Below are 22,793 nucleotides of genomic sequence, written 5' to 3' on the forward strand. Positions count from 1 at the left end.
AGAAGACACAAAGACAGGAAAAAAAGCCGCTGATAGTGTAGTAGACGTGTAAGAAATGATGGAAATGTCTTTAAATGAAGTCTTAACGAGATGGTAGCTGCTGGATGCGTACCAGTACTCACGTGAAAACGTGATGTCTCCCTCGCGTAACGGTATCTTTAGTGTTCTGATGGTTTTCTCCTCCTTCTCCAGACAGGATCCCTTATGGTTCTTGTCCTCGGGAGTGAGAAAGGAACAGTAGATAGTGTAGTATGTTTATTTAAAGGGGAGTATATAAGAGTTGAAAGGCAATTCACTCCTCTAAATTCACGATTCACAGTAGGGAGTGCGTACCGTACTCACATCCATAAAGGGGTGTGGAAAACGTATAAAGGTATCTTTCGTTTGGTGTGTTGTCATACACGGTCACACTCATGCAAGTTTAGGTGTAGAGAAGGGAAGGAATGGGCGTACCCAACTCACACTGCACAATGGAAGAACTTGTGTGTAAAGGTATCTTTAAGATGGTCCCACAGATTCTAGGTGCTCCTTATTCTAAGGTCTTTTCCTCTCGTTTGGTACATGAAGAGAAGCGAAGCATGGTGTCATAAAGTGACACATAAAAAATTTATTGTACAAAAGGAATAATTTAAAACAACATAGGAACTGCCAATGAACTCCAGGTAAGAGAGGGGGGTACAAACGGGTGGAAAGATGTTAATGTCCGGATTATTCTCACCTTAGTAAGTACCGTCCCAAATCAGTCCCTGGTGGTCCTGGCCCTCACACCAACGCGTTTCGACTGAAGAAGTCTTTTTCAAGGTGTGTAATGAGGGTACTGGTGCCATTATTTATACCCCCTGACAGGAAGTCATGTGATGGGGGTGGGTTTACAGAATATTCCAATACATCATGTTGTGCATAAAATTACAATGAATTCTCATAATGTAACATGACAGAGATACTTAAAACAATAAAAACGCTAACCGTATCTTAAAAATAATAGCAGTGCAGAGAGAAATAGATTTTAAAGGACTCCGTCGCGTCACTTCCGGTATTTGGAACGCACGTGGTTCCGGAAGTGACGACGTGCTGGTGTTCAGAAAAGGAGTGTATTTATTTAGAGAGATGCGGTGGTGGTAACAGTGAATATTTAATGGGTGTGGTGAGGAGGAGTTAATGGTGAGCCGCTCGATATTGTATCCCCCGCGGCTGGGTACTTATATGCTCAGTAGCGGCGGTGGAACGCATGAGCCGGAAGTGGCGTTCGTGCGTTCCACCTGATGGTGACGTCACTTCCGGTCGCGAATGCCCGCATCTGAGTGTGGTCTATGTGAGAAGGTGGAACGCATGTACCGGAAGTAACGTGCATGCGTTCCACCTGGGGGGAATGGACATCCCAGGAAGAGGGTAAGGGAAAAGATGCGTTCCAGATGCGTTAAATGGAACGCACGCAACCCGGAAGTAACGGGAGAAGCGAGCGTTCTCTTGTGAAATATACCACGCCCATTCATCTATTTTAGAATCCCTGTTCTGCAGATTTACTTTCCTTATATTTCACACATACTTTATAAATGTATTTTTTTAGGAGACACATTTGATTATTCTGTGGAATTATGTTTTATCTTGCCCTAAAACCTCTAATCCTGTTTTAACATTGTCTCTTATATAACTTGATTTGTATTATCTTCCATTTTTTCCCTTTTAAATATAACCCTTTTTAGTCCCTTAAGAGAACGCTCGCTTCTCCCGTTACTTCCGGGTTGCGTGCGTTCCATTTAACGCATCTGGAACGCATCTTTTCCCTTACCCTCTTCCTGGGATGTCCATTCCCCCCAGGTGGAACGCATGCACGTTACTTCCGGTACATGCGTTCCACCTTCTCACATAGACCACACTCAGATGCGGGCATTCGCGACCGGAAGTGACGTCACCATCAGGTGGAACGCACGAACGCCACTTCCGGCTCATGCGTTCCACCGCCGCTACTGAGCATATAAGTACCCAGCCGCGGGGGATACAATATCGAGCGGCTCACCATTAACTCCTCCTCACCACACCCATTAAATATTCACTGTTACCACCACCGCATCTCTCTAAATAAATACACTCCTTTTCTGAACACCAGCACGTCGTCACTTCCGGAATCACGTGCGTTCCAAATACCGGAAGTGACGCGACGGAGTCCTTTAAAATCTATTTCTCTCTGCACTGCTATTATTTTTAAGATACGGTTAGCGTTTTTATTGTTTTAAGTATCTCTGTCATGTTACATTATGAGAATTCATTGTAATTTTATGCACAACATGATGTATTGGAATATTCTGTAAACCCACCCCCATCACATGACTTCCTGTCAGGGGGTATAAATAATGGCACCAGTACCCTCATTACACACCTTGAAAAAGACTTCTTCAGTCGAAACGCGTTGGTGTGAGGGCCAGGACCACCAGGGACTGATTTGGGACGGTACTTACTAAGGTGAGAATAATCCGGACATTAACATCTTTCCACCCGTTTGTACCCCCCTCTCTTACCTGGAGTTCATTGGCAGTTCCTATGTTGTTTTAAATTATTCCTTTTGTACAATAAATTTTTTATGTGTCACTTTATGACACCATGCTTCGCTTCTCTTCATGTACCAAACGAGAGGAAAAGACCTTAGAATAAGGAGCACCTAGAATCTGTGGGACCATCTTAAAGATACCTTTACACACAAGTTCTTCCATTGTGCAGTGTGAGTTGGGTACGCCCATTCCTTCCCTTCTCTACACCTAAACTTGCATGAGTGTGACCGTGTATGACAACACACCAAACGAAAGATACCTTTATACGTTTTCCACACCCCTTTATGGATGTGAGTACGGTACGCACTCCCTACTGTGAATCGTGAATTTAGAGGAGTGAATTGCCTTTCAACTCTTATATACTCCCCTTTAAATAAACATACTACACTATCTACTGTTCCTTTCTCACTCCCGAGGACAAGAACCATAAGGGATCCTGTCTGGAGAAGGAGGAGAAAACCATCAGAACACTAAAGATACCGTTACGCGAGGGAGACATCACGTTTTCACGTGAGTACTGGTACGCATCCAGCAGCTACCATCTCGTTAAGACTTCATTTAAAGACATTTCCATCATTTCTTACATGTCTACTACACTATCAGCGGCTTTTTTTCCTGTCTTTGTGTCTTCTATTATTGAGGATAAGAATTATCCCGATACCCCGGACGCGAATACAGGAGAAAACTCGGAGAACAACTGTTTGGGACACCCCTAAGGAGAATTTTACTCCACAGTGGACGTGATCGTGAACATTCATTCATTCCAGTATCAACTCGGAGAACTAGAAATTAAGACACAGACAGGAAGAAAACGGTTCTACATATTGTAACAACACCACGTAACCCATACTTTATTAATTTTCTCTTAGACACTGTACATACCTAACTTCATCCCCCTTAGTAGTTTATCCTGACGAGCGCAGACGTGATCTCTCAATTTTTTTGTGTGTATAAGAGAAAATAGGATTTTAATTACTTACCGGTAAATCCTTTTCTCGTAGTCCATAGAGGACACTGGGCGCCCGCCCATGGCTTCGTTCTTCCTGCACTGTTACTTGGTTAAGTAATGTTGGTTCAGCCGTTGCTGTTCCTGTTTCAAGTTTGGTTAGCTTGGCTTTTCTCTTGTGTGTGCTGGTTCGGAATCTCACCACTATCCTTATCTATCCTTCTCTCAAAGTATGTCCGTCTCCTCGGGCACAGTTTCCTAGACTGAGTCTGGTAGGAGGGGCATAGAGGGAGGAGCCAGCCCACACTATCAAATTCTTAAAGTGCCCATGGCTCCTAGTGGAACCGTCTATACCCTATGGTACTAAATGGACCCCAGTATCCTCTACGGACTACGAGAAAAGGATTTACCGGTAGGTAATTAAAATCCTATTATAAAACAGCATATTAAAAGTCTGCAGGAAACATCATGTTATTAAGATCAATTTAATTAAATCTGCACGACCACCTAGGTAAATACTGTATATTCCTATGTGGCTACTATACCATTGTGTATGTAAGCAGGAAGACCAATCACAAACGGAGAATCAGGCACTCAGTGTGTAACACATCTAATTATGAAATATATTGTACAGAAAGCCCACTGAAACCTCAGAGGGGTAGTAAGGATTGAGTAAGGATCCTATTAAAATCCCCTTCAGCAGGGGTGTATTAACACGCAGGGGAGGGGAATGTGCAACCAGTCCCCAGTTCGTTGGTGCCGCCATTTTCAGTGTGGTATGTTTGGAAGATGACACATATGGAAAAGATAGAAAAAGCTTTGGCACAGTGCCAGTCTTTACTATCTCCTGCCTCTTCTTTCTGAATAGAGATGCACTCATTATAGATACACCATTGCCCCTCAGTCCAGATATCAGTGTTAAGGACCCAAGATAGTAATCTGTGCCTTCTCCATCTTTAATAGCCGCTCTCCCCACCTAGAGACACACTCATGATCGCAGTGCAGCCACTACTTATTCTTTTCATCTGTTATATGCACTCTGCTTACCACAAAAATATGGTGAATTCTCCCTCCATAATGTTAGACTCACCTGTTTCATTTGCTGTAATTCTTGTAGCTCATTCTCCAGTTCTTTTATGCGCAACCTGCAATTTTCCATCTCACAGGCTCTCTGTTCCAGATCAGCATATTCCTGAACCACTGCCTGGTACTCCCGCTCTGCCCTCTCCTTTCGCTGACGTTCTTGTGCCACCTGGGCTCGTAGTGCAATTACTGCGCTCTGCAACCGGTCATTTTCCCTCTGCAAGGGTCTCTGAGACAGGTCAAGGCAGGAAGCATGCATGCTGAAAGTGTCATCATACCTGTGGGTACGAATTATAGAACACCAACCAGCTCTCTGTAGTGCACAAGTGACATTAATGTATCTCGGACTATATAAGTAATACCTAATACCTAACCCATGCTCTTGAAAATATTTTTCTGTCATTGCAATTTTTCATAGAATTAGTTTTATCACTAGTAGTCTGAATTTATGTCAATCTGAATTTTATATCTGTATCAGCAGTGTTTAGTTTCATAGCTAGCATTCATTATTCACATGTTTTAAATTAAATAACATATACACTATTGTAATTATAAAGATACTTTAGGTAATCTTGGCGTTAGAAGACCAAAATTCCCCAATTAACTTTCAATATTGTTATAGTTTATAGTAAGTTATATTATGTAGGTGCTACAATTACCAGAGACATCTTATTAAGGTATGCAGTTAGCATACCGCTCGTTGGGATCCTGACGGGGGGCACCATACCGCTTGGGATGCAGAGGTCGGTATACTGACAATCGGCATCCCGTGCGGCAGGCTATCATACCCAACCCCTTATTAAAGACACATTGTTTTAGTTCACATTTGATAGAAACCAAATTGCATTTTGCATCCTTTATTAAATAGTGCTAACTCTGAAAACCTTCTGGCACTGGAAAAGTTTATGAATCTGCATACCAGTTACCTGCCCTGGGAGCCAAGAGGAGGACGTTCAAGATGTTCCTCCAAGGTTAGGAATGTACTAAATATTTTATGTTTACAATGCTGCCCTTTGGATGTTTTTTCTTCCTGAACAAGGGGGGTAATTCCAAGTTGATCGCAGCAGGATTTTTTATAGCAATTGGGCAAAACCATGTGCACTGCAGGGGAGGCAGATATAACAGGTGCAGAAAGAGTTAGATTTGGGTGGGTTATTTTATTTCTGTGCAGGGTAAATACTGGCTGCTTTATTTTTACACTGCAGATTAGATTGCAGATTGAACACACCCCACCCAAATCTAACTCTCTCTGCAAATGTTATATCTGCCTCCCCTGCAGTGCACATGGTTTTGCCCAATTGCTAACAAAAATCCTGCTGCGATCAACTTAGAATTACCCCCAAGGTCACATATGATAAGAAGTTTTTAAGACATATGTCCTATATTAGACCTTATATAAGCCCTTCTGCTCCGTGGGAGGTTACTGTCCTCCCTGATCTCACCTTTGGACACCTGCGTTGTGGTGTGACCGGTGTATCACCCCGGTAAAGGAAGACACAGTCAAATTAATCACTTAACCAACATTTCTGTACTATTTTGACAATCTGCTACCCATTCAGATTCATGCACTCACCTGTTGTACAGTTCACGTACACAGGGAAAGGTGTGGATAGTACGGCGTCTTTCTCTCTTTTCCCTTCGGACTCGTATCTTTTCCAGACCATGCAGCTCCTCAACCTGTCTTTGAAGATCTTCTACCTGTTTCTGTAAACCCTCTATAGTGTCTGTTAGGCTGGAAACAGAAATGAAAATCACAATGTTTAAGTGAAAAATCTTTCCAACCAATCTGCCCACTGTTTCTTTTTGTATGTTGTAGCTCCCACTAACAGAAATGAACAGCACCCTTAGGCGTTACACAGTCCTGCTGGAGTTTTGAAAAAATAAGATTTTACTTACCGATAAATCTATTTCTCGTAGTCCGTAGTGGATGCTGGGACTCCGTCAGGACCATGGGGAATAGCGGCTCCGCAGGAGACAGGGCACAAAATTTAAAAGTTTGACCACTAGGTGGTGTGTACTGGCTCCTCCCCCTATGACCCTCCTCCAAGCCTCAGTTAGGATACTGTGCCCGGACGAGCGTACACAATAAGGAAGGATTTTGAATCCCGGGTAAGACTCATACCAGCCACACCAATCACACCGTACAACTTGTGATCTGAACCCAGTTAACAGTATGACAAACGTAGGAGCCTCTGAACAGACGGCTCACAACAATAACAACCCGATTTTTTTGTAACAATAACTATGTACAAGTATTGCAGACAATCCGCACTTGGGATGGGCGCCCAGCATCCACTACGGACTACGAGAAATAGATTTATCGGTAAGTAAAATCTTATTTTCTCTGACGTCCTAGTGGATGCTGGGACTCCGTCAGGACCATGGGGATTATACCAAAGCTCCCAAACGGGCGGGAGAGTGCGGATGACTCTGCAGCACCGAATGAGAGAACTCCAGGTCCTCCTTAGCCAGGGTATCAAATTTGTAGAATTTTACAAACGTGTTCTCCCCTGACCACGTAGCTGCTCGGCAGTTGTAATGCCGAGACCCCTCGGGCAGCCGCCCAAGATGAGCCCACCTTCCTTGTGGAATGGGCCTTGACAGATTTAGGCTGTGGCAGGCCTGCCACAGAATGTGCAAGTTGAATTGTGCTACAAATCCAACGAGCAATCGTCTGCTTAGAAGCAGGAGCACCCAGCTTGTTGGGTGCATACAGTATAAACAGCGAGTCAGATTTTCTGACTCCAGCCGTCCTTGAAATATATATTTTCAATGCTCTGACAACGTCCAGCAACTTGGAATCCTCCAAATCGCTAGTAGCCGCAGGCACCACAATAGGCTGGTTCAGGTGAAACGCTGAAACCACCTTAGGCAGAAAGTGAGGACGCGTCCGCAGTTCTGCCCTGTCCGAATGGAAAATCAGATATGGGCTTTTATACGATAAAGCCGCCAATTCTGACACTCTCCTGGCTGAAGCCAGGGCCAGTAGCATGGTTACTTTCCATGTAAGATATTTCAAATCCACCGATTTGAGTGGCTCAAACCAATGGGATTTGATAAAATCCAAAACTACATTAAGATCCCACGGTGCCACTGGGGGCACAACCGGGGGCTGTATATGTAGTACTCCTTTTACAAAAGTCTGGACTTCAGGAATTGAAGCCAATTCTTTCTGGAAGAAAATCGACAGGGCCGAAATTTGAACCTTAATGGACCCTAATTTGAGGCCCATAGACAATCCTGTTTGCAGGAAATGTAGGAATCGACCCAGTTGAAATTCCTCCGTCGGGGCCTTCCTGGCCGCACACCACGCAACATATTTTCTCCAAATGCGGTGATAATGTTGTGCAGTCACCTCCTTCCTGGCTTTTACCAGGGTAGGGATGACCTCTTCCGGAATGCCTTTTTCCCTTAGGATTCGGCGTTCAACCGCCATGCCGTCAAACGCAGCCGCGGTAAGTCTTGGAATAGACACGGTCCCTGCTGAAGCAGGTCCCGTCTTAGAGGTAGAGGCCACGGATCTTCCGTGAGCATCTCCTGAAGTTCCGGGTACCAAGTTCTTCTTGGCCAATCCGGAGCCACGAGTATCGTTCTTACTCCCCTTTGCCGTATAATTCTCAGTACTTTTGGTATGAGAGGCAGAGGAGGAAACACATACACTGACTGGTACACCCATGGTGTTACCAGAGCGTCTACAGCTATTGCCTGAGGGTCTCTTGACCTGGCGCAATACCTGTCCAGTTTTTTGTTGAGGCGGGACGCCATCATGTCCACCATTGGTCTTTCCCAATGGACCACAATCATGTGGAAGACTTCTGGATGAAGTCCCCACTCTCCCGGGTGCAGATCGTGTCTGCTGAGGAAGTCTGCTTCCCAGTTGTCCACTCCCGGGATGAACACAGCTGACAGTGCTAACACATGATTTTCTGCCCAGCGGAGAATCCTTGCAGCTTCTGCCATTGCCCTCCTGCTTCTTGTGCCGCCCTGTCTGTTTACGTGGGCGACTGCCGTGATGTTGTCCGACTGAATCAACACCGGCTGACCCTGAAGCAGAGGTTTTGCCAGGCTTAGAGCATTGTAGATTGCTCTTAGCTCCAGTATATTTATGTGAAGAGACGTCTCCAGGCTTGACCACACGCCCTGGAAGTTTCTTCCCTGTGTGACCGCTCCCCAGCCTCTCAGGCTGGCATCCGTGGTCACTAGGACCCAGTTCTGTATGCCGAATCTGCGGCCCTCTAACAGATGAGCACTCTGCAACCACCATAGCAGAGACACTCTTGTCCTTGTGGACAATTTTATCCGCTGATGCATCTGCAGATGCGATCCGGACGATTTGTCCAGCAGATCCCACTGAAAAGTTCGTGCATGGAATCTGCCGAATGGAATCGCTTCGTAAGAAGCTACCATTTTTCCCAGGACTCTTGTGCATTGATGCACAGATACTTTTCCTGGTTTTAGGAGGTTCCTGACTAGATCGGATAACTCCCTGGCTTTCTCCTCCGGAAGAAATACCTTTTTCTGAACAGTGTCCAGAATCATCCCTAGGAACAACAGACGTGTCGTCGGGATCAGTTGGGATTTTGGAAAATTCAGAATCCACCCGTGTTGTTGGAGCACTACTTGGGTTAGTGCTACTCCGACCTCCAGCTGTTCTCTGGATCTTGCCCTTATCAGGAGATCGTCCAAGTAAGGGATAATTAATACGCCTTTTCTTCGCAGAAGAAACATCATTTCGGCCATTACCTTGGTAAAGACCCGAGGTGCCGTGGACAATCCAAACGGCAGCGTCTGAAACTGATAATGACAGTTTTGCACCACGAACCTGAGGTACCCTTGATGTGAAGGGCAAATTGGGACATGCAGGTAAGCATCCTTGATGTCCAGGGACACCATAAAATCCCCTTCTTCCAGATTCGCTATCACTGCTCTGAGTGACTCCATCTTGAACTTGAATTTTTGTATGTACAGGTTCAAAGATTTCAGATTTAGAATAGGTCTTACCGAGCCGTCCGGCTTCGGTACCACAAATAGTGTGGAATAATACCCCTGTCCCTGTTGTAGGAGGGGTACCTTGACTATCACCTGCTGAGAATACAGCTTGTGAATGGCTTCCAATACCGTCGCCCTGTCGGAGGGAGACGTTGGCAGAGCAGACTTTAGGAACCGGCGAGGGGGAGACTTCTCGAATTCCAACCTGTAACCCTGAGATACTATCTGCAGGATCCAGGGGTCCACCTGTGAGTGAGCCCACTGTGCGCTGAAATTCTTGAGTCGACCCCCCACCGCCCCTGAGTCCGCTTGTAAAGCCCCAACGTCATGCTGAGGGCTTTGCAGAAGCCGGGGGGGGCTTCTGCTCCTGGGAAGAAGCTGCTTGGTGCACTCTCTTACCCTTTCCTTTGCCTCGGGGCAAATATGACTGTCCTTTCGCCCGCTTGTTCCTATAGGAACGAAAGGACTGCGGCTGAAAAGACGGTGTCTTTTTCTGTTGGGAGGGGACCTGAGGTAAAAAGGTGGATTTCCCGGCTGTTGCCGTGGCCACCAAATCCGATAGACCGACCCCAAATAATTCCTCCCCCTTATACGGCAATACTTCCATATGCCGTTTGGAATCCGCATCACCTGACCATTGTCGCGTCCATAAACTTCTTCTGGCAGATATGGACATCGCACTTACTCTCGATGCCAGAGTGCAAATATCCCTCTGAGCATCTCGCATATAAAGAAAAGCATCCTTTAATTGCTCTAAAGTCAATAAAATACTGTCCCTATCTAGGGTATCAATATTTTCAGTCAGGGAATCCGACCAAACCACCCCAGCACTGCACATCCATGCAGAGGCGATGGCTGGTCGCAGTATAACACCAGTATGAGTGTATATACTTTTCAGGGTAGTTTCCAGCCTACTATCCGCTGGATCCTTGAGGGCGGCCGTTTCAGGAGACGGTAACGCCACTTGTTTTGATAAGCGTGTGAGCGCCTTATCCACCCTAGGGGGTGTTTCCCAGCGCGCCCTAACCTCTGGCGGGAAAGGATATAATGCCAATAACTTCTTTGAAATTAGCAGTTTTCTATCGGGGTTAACCCACGCTTCATCACACACTTCATTCAATTCGTCTGATTCAGGAAAAACTACAGGTAGTTTTTTCAGACCCCACATAATACCTCTTTTTGTGGTACATGCAGTATCAGAGATATGCAAAGCCTCCTTCATTGCCGTGATCATATAACGTGTGGCCCTACTGGAAAATACGTTTGTTTCTTCACCGTCGACACTAGATTCGGTGTCCGTGTCTGGGTTTGTGTCGACCGACTGAGGTAAAGGGCGTTTTACAGCCCCTGACGGTGTCTGAGACGCCTGTACAGGTACTAACTGGTTTGCCGGCCGTCTCATGTCGTCAACTGATTTTTGTAATGTGCTGACATTATCACGTAATTCCATAAACAAAGCCATCCATTCCGGTGTCGACTCCCTAGGGGGTGACATCACCATTACCGGCAATTGCTCCGCCTCCACACCAACATCGTCCTCATACATGTCGACACACACGTACCGACACACAGCAGACACACAGGGAATGCTCTTATCGAAGACAGGACCCCACTAGCCCTTTGGGGAGACAGAGGGAGAGTTTGCCAGCACACACCCAAGCGCTATAAATATATAGGAACAACCCTATAGAAGTGTTGTCTCCCTTATAGCAGCTTAATATATCAAAAAACGCCAAAAAAGTGCCCCCCCCTCTCTGTTTTACCCTGTTTCTGTAGTGCAGTGCAGGGGAGAGTCCTGGGAGCCTTCCTCGCAGCGGAGCTGAGCAGGAAAATGGCGCTGTGTGCTGAGGAGATAGGCCCCGCCCCCTATTTCGACGGGCTCTTCTCCGGTGTTTGTGAGACCTGGCAGGGGTTAAATACATCCATATAGCCCCAGGGGCTATATGTGATGTATATTTTTAGCCAGAACAAGGTATTCTCATTGCTGCCCAGGGCGCCCCCCGCAGCGCCCTGCACCCTCCGTGACCGCTGGTGTGAAGTGTGTGACAACAATGGCGCACAGCTGCAGTGCTGTGCGCTACCTCATGAAGACTGAAAAGTCTTCTGCCGCCGGTTTCTGGACCTCTTCACTTTTCGGCATCTGCAAGGGGGTCGGCGGCGCGGCTCCGGGACCGGACTCCATGGCTGGGCCTGTGTTCGATCCCTCTGGAGCTAATGGTGTCCAGTAGCCTAAGAAGCCAATCCATCCTGCACGCAGGTGAGTTCACTTCTTCTCCCCTAAGTCCCTCGTTGCAGTGAGCCTGTTGCCAGCAGGACTCACTGTAAAATAAAAAACCTAAAAACTTTTTCTAAGCAGCTCTTTAGGAGAGCCACCTAGATTGCACCCTGCTCGGACGGGCACAAAAACCTAACTGAGGCTTGGAGGAGGGTCATAGGGGGAGGAGCCAGTGCACACCACCTGATCCTAAAGCTTTATTTTTGTGCCCTGTCTCCTGCGGAGCCGCTAATCCCCATGGTCCTGACGGAGTCCCCAGCATCCACTAGGACGTCAGAGAAATACTGTCCCTATCCAGGGTATCAATATTTTCAGACAGTGACTCCGACCAAGCCACGCCAGCACTGCACATCCAGGCTGAGGCGATTGCTGGTCTCAGTATAACACCCGTATGTGTGTATATACTTTTTAATGTATTCTCCAGCCTCCTATCAGCTGGATCCTTGAGGGCGGCCGTATCAGGAGACGGTAACGCCACTTGCTTTGATAAGCGTGTGAGCGCCTTATCCACCCTAGGAGGTGTTTCCCAGCGCGCCCTAACCTCTGGCGGGAAAGGGTATAATGCCAATAACTTCTTTGAAATTAGCAGTTTTCTATCTGGGGTAACCCACGCTTCATCACACACTTCATTCAGTTCCTCTGATTCAGGAAAAACTATCGGTAGTTTTTTCACACCCCACATAATACCCCTTTTTGTGGTACTTGCAGTATCAGAGATATGCAAAGCCTCCTTCATTGCCGTGATCATATAACGTGTGGCCCTACTGGAAAATACGTTTGTTTCTTCACCGTCGACACTGGATTCAGTGTCAGTGTCTGGGTCTGTGTCGACCGACTGAGGTAAAGGGCGTTTTACAGCCCCTGACGGTGTCCGAGACGCCTGGACAGGTACTAACTGGTTTGCCGGCTGTCTCATGTCGTCAACCGACTTTTGTAGCGTGCTGACACTATCCCGTAATTCCATAAACAAAGCCATCCATTCTGGTGTCGACTCCCTAGGGGGTGACATCACCATTACAGGCAATTGCTCCGCCTCCACGCCAACATCGTCCTCATACATGTCGACACACACGTACCGACACACAGCAGACACACAGGGAATGCTCTGATAGAAGACAGGACCCCACTAGCCCTTTGGGGAGACAGAGGGAGAGTTTGCCAGCACACACCCAAGCGCTATAAATATATATAGGGACAACCTTAATAAGTGTGTTCCCTTTATAGCAGCTCAAATATTATAAATATCGCCAATAAGTGCCCCCCCTCTCTGTTTTTACCCTGTTTCTGTAGTGCAGTGCAGGGGAGAGTCCTGGGAGCCTTCCTCGCAGCGGAGCTGGGCAGGAAAATGGCGCTGTGTGCTGAGGAGAATAGGCCCCGCCCCCTTTTCGGCGGGCTTCTTCTCTCGGTTTTTTTTGGAACCTGGCAGGGGTTAAATACATCCATATAGCCCCAGGGGCTATATGTGATATATTTTAGCCAGAATAGGTATATTACATTGCTGCCCAGGGCGCCCCCCCCGAGCGCCCTGCACCCTCAGTGACCGCTGGTGTGAAGTGTGCGGAGAGCAATGGCGCACAGCTGCAGTGCTGTGCGCTACCTCATGAAGACTGAGACGTCTTCTGCCGCCGGTTTCTGGACCTCTTCTCTATTCGGCATCTGCAAGGGGGTCGGCGGCGCGGCTCCGGTGACCCATCCAGGCTGTACCTGTGATCGTCCCTCTGGAGCTAGTGTCCAGTAGCCTAAGAAGCAAATCCATCCTGCACGCAGGTGAGTTCACTTCTTCTCCCCTAAGTCCCTCGTTGCAGTGAGCCTGTTGCCAGCAGGACTCACTGAAAATAAAAAACCTAACAAACTTTTTCTAAGCAGCTCTTTAGGAGAGCCACCTAGATTGCACCCTGCTCGGACGGGCACAAAAACCTAACTGAGGCTTGGAGGAGGGTCATAGGGGGAGGAGCCAGTACACACCACCTAGTGGTCAAACTTTTAAATTTTGTGCCCTGTCTCCTGCGGAGCCGCTATTCCCCATGGTCCTGACGGAGTCCCAGCATCCACTAGGACGTCAGAGAAAATAACTAGCACAGCTGACAGCTGGGATTAGTTTGATAGTAAACTACATTCAAGGAGTTAGTTAGACAGCCGTACCGGAAACTCCTGAACGTGCATGACAGATGGACATTTGGAAAATGCAATGTTTTGGGGGAATTCTTCTTCAAAGCTGAACCTTTTCCCAGTCTTATTCTTTTTTTGAAATTTGCTCTACTCATTATGATTTTTTCCCCTTCTTACCTTTCTATCTTTTGCCGACCTGCCTTGCTTTCTTGCACCAGTCGTAAATTGGTCACTTCCAAATCTCGTGCTACAGTGTCCAGTTGCTCATATACCTTGGCATGCTGCTCATTCACCTCTCTGAGCATCTCTAACTGTTTACTCAGATACTGAAGAGACAGAAAGAATTCAATCAAGTTCAATCACATTCTCACAATTCCTGGTTTATTTTTTTTGTAGACTATCATTCATTTTAGTTAATTAATAACAACATTGTAAACCAATGTGAACTGTCCATTAAAATACCACCAGTCTGATTTACCATCTTTTATCCCACATGTGGATGCCGCTATCTGGCTGCTTATAAGATGAGAAAGACTGCCTCTGTGTTCACACTGAATAGATAAGAGCACAGCTGACAGTGGCTGGAAGGATTGTAATCCTAATATCTCTTATTTATGGGTGCTACAATTGAACGAGATGCAGTCAGAATACAGACAGCGGGATCCCAATGGTCAGAATCCAGACGGATCCCAGAGGTAAGTATGCAGATTAGGGTTAGGCACGAGAGGGATGGTAAGGGTTAACCTGCAGGTAGCTGGCACAGTTAGGAATAGGCTGAGGGAGGGAACTGTTACGTTTAGATACACACGTTTACATTCAGCGGCTGATCGGGGTAAACTCTCCCGATCAGCCATGCTGTGGAATTGGGTGGTCGAACCTTTAAAGAATAAATAATATATAAGATGCGACCACCCGATGACGGCCGTTGCAGGAGCGGTATAAACCATTTATCGGCTAACGCTCCTGCCTGCCCCTCCCCTTTAGAATGTAAGTTTTCACAAGAAGGGTCCTTTACCCTCCCTTACTTATACTATCATCTACTCTATACTCTTTACAACTGCACTGTCATCTACTCTATACTCTTTACAACTGCACCTAACCCTTGGTTTCTGCCACCATGCTGCTTATTTTATTGTTATGACCACTGATGCATAAATGTTTATATACCATGTACTTGTCCTGCAAATACGGCCAATATATTGCCCAGTGTGTACCCAGCTTAACTCGCCCTCATTTTCACTGATAGGATAGTAGATAGTACTAGTTAATGCTCTGCTGTCAGTACCTCAATCTCTTGCACCTGCTCCTCATTGTTAAGGTACATTTGCTGCAGAGATATTTCCAGCTCCTTGTTGCGCTCCAAGAGGGTCTTCCCCAGTTCTGCTGCCAAATGCAGATCTGTGGGGAAAAAAAAATAAGATTTTACTTACCGATAAATCTATTTCTCGTAGTCCGTAGTGGATGCTGGGGACTCCGTCAGGACCATGGGGATTAGCGGCTCCGCAGGAGACAGGGCACAAAAATAAAGCTTTAGGATCAGGTGGTGTGCACTGGCTCCTCCCCCTATGACCCTCCTCCAAGCCTCAGTTAGGATACTGTGCCCGGACGAGCGTACACAATAAGGAAGGATTTTGAATCCCGGGTAAGACTCATACCAGCCACACCAATCACACCGTACAACTTGTGATCTGAACCCAGTTAACAGTATGACAACGTAGGAGCCTCTGAACAGACGGCTCACAACAAGAACAACCCGATTTTTTTTTTTAACAATAACTATGTACAAGTATTGCAGACAATCCGCACTTGGGATGGGCGCCCAGCATCCACTACGGACTACGAGAAATAGATTTATCGGTAAGTAAAATCTTATTTTCTCTAACGTCCTAGTGGATGCTGGGGACTCCGTCAGGACCATGGGGATTATACCAAAGCTCCCAAACGGGCGGGAGAGTGCGGATGACTCTGCAGCACCGAATGAGAGAACTCCAGGTCCTCTTTAGCCAGGGTATCAAATTTGTAGAATTTTACAAACGTGTTCTCCCCCGACCACGTAGCTGCTCGGCAGAGTTGTAATGCCGAGACCCCTCGGGCAGCCGCCCAGGATGAGCCCACCTTCCTTGTGGAATGGGCCTTGACAGATTTAGGCTGTGGCAGGCCTGCCACAGAATGTGCAAGTTGAATTGTGCTACAAATCCAACGAGCAATCGTCTGCTTAGAAGCAGGAGCACCCAGCTTGTTGGGTGCATACAGTATAAACAGCGAGTCAGATTTTCTGACTCCAGCCGTCCTTGAAATATATATTTTCAATGCCCTGACAACGTCCAGCAACTTGGAATCCTCCAAATCGCTAGTAGCCGCAGGCACCACAATAGGCTGGTTCAGGTGAAACGCTGACACCACCTTAGGCAGAAAATGAGGACGCGTCCGCAGTTCTGCCCTGTCCGAATGGAAAATCAGATATGGGCTTTTATACGATAAAGCCGCCAATTTTGACACTCTCCTGGCTGAAGCCAGGGCCAGTAGCATGGTTACTTTCCATGTAAGATATTTCAAATCCGCCGATTTGAGTGGCTCAAACCAATGGGATTTGAGAAAATCCAAAACTACATTAAGGTCCCACGGAGCCACTGGGGGCACAACCGGGGGCTGTATATGTAGTACTCCTTTTACAAAAGTCTGGACTTCAGGAACTGAAGCCAATTCTTTCTGGAAGAAAATCGACAGGGCCGAAATTTGAACCTTAATGGACCCCAACTTGAGGCCCATAGACAATCCTGTTTGCAGGAAATGTAGGAATCGACCCAATTGAAATTCCTCCGTGGGGGCCTTCCTGGCCTCACACCACGCAACATATTTTCTCCAAATGCGGTGATAATGTTGTGCAGTCACCTCCTTCCTGGCTTTAACCAGTGTAGGAATGACCTCTTCTGGAATGCCTTTTTCCCTTAGAATTCGGCGTTCAACCGCCACGCCGTCAAACGCAGCCGCGGTAAGTCTTGGAATAGACACGGTCCCTGCTGAATCAGGTCCCGTCTTAGAGGTAGAGGCCACGGATTTTCCGTGAGCATCTCCTGAAGTTCCGGGTAGCAAGTTCTTCTTGGCCAATCCGGAGCCACGAGTATCGTTCTTACTCCCCTTTGCCGTATAATTCTCAGTACTTTGGGTATGAGAGGCAGAGGAGGAAACACATACACTGACTGGAACACCCACGGTGTTACCAGAGCGTCCACAGCTATTGCCTGAGGGTCTCTTGACCTGGCGCAATACCTGTCCAGTTTTTTGTTGAGGCGAGACGCCATCATATCCACCTTTGGTTTTTCCCAACGGTTCACAATCATGTGGAAGACTTCTGGATGAAGTCCCCACTCTCCCGGGTGTAGATCGTGTCTGCTGAGGAAGTCTGCTTCCCAGTTGTCCACTCCCGGAATGAACACTGCTGACAGTGCTATCACATGATCTTCCGCCAAGCGAAGAATCCTTGCAGCTTCTGCCATTGCTCTCCTGCTTCTTGTGCCGCCCTGTCTGTTTACGTGGGCGACTGCCGTGATGTTGTCCGACTGGATCAACACCGGCTGACCCTGAAGCAGGGGTTTTGCCAGGCTTAGAGCATTGTAAATCGCTCTTAGCTCCAGTATATTTATGTGAAGAGACATCTCCAGGCTTGACCATACTCCCTGGAAGTTTCTTCCCTGTGTGACCGCTCCCCAGCCTCTCAGACTGGCATCCGTGGTCACCAGGACCCAGTCCTGTATGCCGAATCTGCGGCCTTCTAACAGATGAGCACTCTGCAACCACCACAGAAGAGACACCCTTGTCCGTGGCGATAAGGTTATCCGCTGATGCATCTGCAGATGCGATCCGGACCATTTGTCCAGCAGATCCCACTGAAAAGTTCGTGCGTGGAATCTGCCGAATGGGATTGCTTCGTAAGAAGCCACATTCTTTCCCAGGACTCTTGTGCATTGATGCACAGACACTTTTCCTGGTTTTAGGAGGTTCCTGACAAGTTCGGATAACTCCTTGGCTTTCTCCTCCGGAAGAAACACCTTTTTCTGAACCGTGTCCAGAATCATTCCCAGGAACAGCAGACGCGTTGTCGGGGTCAACTGAGATTTTGGAAAATTCAGAATCCACCCGTGTTGTTGCAGCACTACTTGGGTTAGTGCTACTCCGTCCTCCAGCTGTTCTCTGGACCTTGCCCTTATCAGGAGATCGTCCAAGTAAGGGATAATTAATACGCCTCTTCTTCGCAGAAGAATCATCATTTCGGCCATTACCTTGGTAAAGACCCGAGGTGCCGTGGACAATCCAAACGGCAGCGTCTGAAACTGATAATGACAGTTTTGCACCACGAACCTGAGGTACCCTTGATGTGAAGGGCAAATTGGGACATGCAGGTAAGCATCTTTTATGTCCAGGGACACCATAAAGTCCCCTTCTTCCAGATTCGCTATCACTGCTCTGAGTGATTCCATCTTGAACTTGAACTTTTGTATGTACAGGTTCAAAGATTTCAGATTTAGAATAGGTCTTACCGAGCCGTCCGGCTTCGGTACCACAAATAGCGTGGAGTAATACCCCTTTTCCTGTTGTAGGAGGGGTACCTTGACTATCACCTGCTGAGAAAACAGCTTGTGAATGGCTTCCAATACCGTCGCCCTGTCTGAGGGAGACGTTGGCAAAGCAGACTTTAGGAACCGGCGAGGGGGAGACTTCTCGAATTCCAACCTGTAACCCTGAGATACTACCTGCAGGATCCAGGGGTCCACCTGTGAGCAAGCCCACTGCGCGCTGAAATTCTTGAGTCGACCCCCCACCGTTCCTGAGTCCGCTTGTAAAGCCCCAGCGTCATGCTGAGGGCTTTGCAGAACCCGCGGAGGGCTTCTGTTCCTGGGAAGGAGCTGCTTGCTGCCCTCTCTTACCCTTTCCTCTGCCTCGGGGCAGATATGACTGTCCTTTTGCCCGCTTCTTATAGGACCGAAAGGACTGCGGCTGAAAAGACGGTGTCTTTTTCTGTTGGGAGGGGGTCTGAGGTAAAAAGGTGGATTTCCCGGCAGTTGCCGTGGCCACCAAATCCGATAGACCGACGCCAAATAATTCCTCCCCTTTATACGGCAATACTTCCATATGCCGTTTGGAATCCGCATCACCTGACCACTGTCGTGTCCATAAACTTCTTCTGCCAGATATGGACATCGCACTTACTCTCGATGCCAGAGTGCAAATATCCCTCTGAGCATCTCGCATATAAAGAAAAGCATCCTTTAATTGCTCTAAAGTCTGTAAAATACTGTCCCTATCCAGGGTATCAATATTTTCAGTCAGGGAATCCGACCAGACCACCCCAGCACTGCACATCCAGGCTGAGGCGATGGCTGGTCGCAGTATAACACCAGTATGTGTGTATATACTTTTTAGGGTAGTTTCCAGCCTCCTATCAGCTGGATCCTTGAGGGCGGCCGTATCAGGAGACGGTAACGCCACTTGTTTTGATAAGCGTGTGAGCGCCTTATCCACCTTGGGGGGTGTTTCCCAGCGCGCCCTAACCTCTGGCGGGAAAGGGTATAATGCCAATAACTTTTTTGAAATTAGCACTTTTCTATCTGGGTTAACCCACGCTTCATCACATACATCATTCAATTCCTCTGATTCAGGAAAAACTACAGGTAGTTTTTTCACCCCCCACATAATACCCCTTTTTGTGGTACTTGTAGTATCAGAGATATGCAAAGCCTCCTTCATTGCCGTGATCATATAACGTGTGGCCCTACTGGAAAATACGTTTGTTTCTTCACCGTCGACACTAGATTCAGTGTCCGTGCCTGGGTCTGTGTCGACCGACTGAGGTAAAGGGCGTTTTACAGCCCCTGACGGTGTCTGAGACGCCTGGGCAGGTACTAACTGGTTTTCCGGCCGTCTCATGTCGTCAACTGATTTTTGTAATGTGCTGACATTATCACGTAATTCCATAAACAAAGCCATCCATTCCGGTGTCGACTCCCTGGGGGGTGACATCACCATTACCGGCAATTGCTCTGCCTCCACACCAACATCGTCCTCATACATGTCGACACACACGTACCGACACACAGCAGACACACAGGGAATGCTCTATTGAAGACAGGACCCCACTAGCCCTTTGGGGAGACAGAGGGAGAGTTTGCCAGCACACACCCAAGCGCTATAATATATATGGGAACAACCCTATATAAGTGTTGTATCCTTATAGCAGCTTAATATAGTAATATCGCCAAAAAAAGTGCCCCCCCTCTCTGTTTTACCCTGTTTCTGTAGTGCAGTGCAGGGGAGAGTCCTGGGAGCCTTCCTCACAGCGGAGCCGAGCAGGAAAATGGCGCTGTGTGCTGAGGAGAATAAGCCCCGCCCCCTATTTAGGCGGGCTCTTCTCCGGAGTTTGTGAGATCTGGCAGGGGTTAAATACATCCATATAGCCTCAAGGGCTATATGTGATGTATTTTTTAGCCATAAAAAGGTATTATACATTGCTGCCCAGGGCGCCCCCCCAGCGCCCTGCACCCTCCGTGACTGCTGTGTGAAGTGTGCTGACAACAATGGCGCACAGCTGCAGTGCTGTGCGCTACCTCAGGAAGACTGAAAAGTCTTCTGCCGCCTGCTTCTGGACCTCTTCCATCTTCGGCATCTGCAAGGGGGGTCGGCGGCGCGGCTCCGGGACCGGACTCCATGGCTGGGCCTGTGTTCGATCCCTCTGGAGCTAATGGTGTCCAGTAGCCTAAGAAGCCAATCCATCCTGCACGCAGGTGAGTTGACTTCTCTCCCCTAAGTCCCTCGATGCAGTGAGCCTGTTGCCAGCAGGACTCACTGAAAATAAAAAACCTAAAAACTTTTTCTAAGCAGCTCTTTAGGAGAGCCACCTAGATTGCACCCTGCTCGGACGGGCACAAAAACCTAACTGAGGCTTGGAGGAGGGTCATAGGGGGAGGAGCCAGTGCACACCACCTGATCCTAAAGCTTTATTTTTGTGCCCTGTCTCCTGCGGAGCCGCTAATCCCCATGGTCCTGACGGAGTCCCCAGCATCCACTAGGACGTTAGAGAAATAAGATTTAAAAGTGCAGTAGCAGTACCCTATAACTGCTTCCGCTGGTATATGGCAAGCAAGGAGATAGCAAATTACCACTGCTCCACACACAATGGCTTGAAGCGAGTAGCTTTAAAAAAATATGCATTACCATGAATTTCATTTTCCTATGGCTGTGTATAGAATTCTTAAGGGCCCTACACACTGGCAGATAAAATGCACGATATGAACATTCTCGTTCATTAATGAACGTGACTCGTTCATATCGTGCAGTGTGTAGGTACTAATGATGAACGATGCGTGGCCCCATGCTTGTTAATCGTTGGTGCCCCGTCGCTTATGCAGGGTCGCCCGTCAGCCGTATCCGCCGTCGGGCAGCTTGGCGGCAGATCTACCAGTGTGTAGGGCCCATTAAGCTTCTTCCAAATTATGTTTCTCGATGTTTCCAGTCAGCCAGTAACCCATATATCAACTCTTTAATTCACTGTACAATGACAAAAACAAACACTGGTGCTGAGGTAATGTAAGGCTATGTAAATATAAGCAGCGAGACCAATTCTACAGCAGCCTGCTGGATTTATGAGAAAAAGTTCATGTTGGTAGTAACAGTAGTGAATATGAAATATCACGCCTAATTTATTTCAGATGGTTCTGACCCTTTACATGTTGTATGCTGTACTGGCTCTGTATATATCCATGTCAATTAAATGGTGTCCACTCTTAAGCATGCTGTCAGTAGTGCAGTGGAATGGTCACACAAGCACATCTTCACCACATACATTATACACAGAGAAAGGGACAGATTTGTCCGTTTAGTCACCAAAAAAGATACAAAGCATCTCTTATCATGCTCTGTCAGTGTGCTGTGAGCTCATTGTGGAACATATAATCTGTGCCTTTATGTTCTGATTTGACAATCAATAGCTGCCCAGCTGGTTTCAGCTGCATCTTGCATTCATGTGTGAGACAAGGTACAGCCTTACACATGGAATTATGCATTTTACATAATTAACAAAATGAAAAGAATTGTTTTTCACAAAATGCTTCAAGCACATAGATTATCCCTAAAGTACAAGTCTGCAGGTTTTTTTATAGCCCTTAACTTTAACCAAATCTCTGACCTTTTTTCTTACCAGTTTGTGTTTCTGCAGTAATTAATAGCATGGCTGTCCGGCAAATCTACCGTGCTCCTATAATAAGCTAACCCAATGGTTTCCAAACTTTTTTGAATCACGGCACAGTACAGTATCAGCCTTTTTCATGCCACCCCTAGCCCAAAGGTTTCTTATTAAGAATTATTGCAAAAATTATTAAATTAAGTATATTGTGCTTATTTGTCATCCTTAGGTTTATTTATATGGTGGTGGACTGTTTGCGATTCAGTTTGTCCACATATTATATGGTTGACAGGCCCATCAGCTCTGGGTTTGCCTATCACACGGACCATAAATAATTTTATTAGACCCTGGACCACCAACCTGTGGCATCCCTGCAAGTGTATTTAGCAAAGGGATGCAGTGGGGGTAGGCGCCAGGTGCTGAGTTCCCCTGCCCTGCTGATGCCGGCTGCTGCGCCTGTCAAACTCTATGACAGGCAAGAGCGCCGGCATCATGAAGCCTCCTCTCCCCCTCCTCCCCTGTCACAGACTCACAGTGCAGCCAGTCACAGGGTGAAATACAATTGTTTGAAAAGTTGGTTGGGTGTCTGTTTTTTCCTGTCTATTAGATAGGAAAAAACAAACTCCCAACTGACTTTTCAAACATTTGAATCTCCCCCACAGTGTGCTG

The 22,793-nt window shown here is 47.2% G+C and overlaps 1 protein-coding gene across 1 annotated transcript in view; it reads right to left on the bottom strand.

Moving 5' to 3' along the window:
* The window catches only part of CDR2L (cerebellar degeneration related protein 2 like), a 41,303-nt gene that overhangs the window by 15,102 nt on the left and 3,408 nt on the right, over positions 1-22,793 (bottom strand). Inside the window, exons 2-5 of the mRNA XM_063960667.1 lie at positions 15,234-15,346; positions 14,126-14,274; positions 6,149-6,307; positions 4,583-4,853 (exon numbers count right to left, since the gene is read on the bottom strand). Coding sequence (XP_063816737.1) covers positions 4,583-4,853; positions 6,149-6,307; positions 14,126-14,274; positions 15,234-15,346 — 692 coding nt within the window. The remainder of the gene's footprint in view (positions 1-4,582; positions 4,854-6,148; positions 6,308-14,125; positions 14,275-15,233; positions 15,347-22,793) is intronic.

Source organism: Pseudophryne corroboree, chromosome 3, assembly GCF_028390025.1.
Source record: "Pseudophryne corroboree isolate aPseCor3 chromosome 3, aPseCor3.hap2, whole genome shotgun sequence".
NCBI lineage: Eukaryota > Metazoa > Chordata > Amphibia > Anura > Myobatrachidae > Pseudophryne > Pseudophryne corroboree.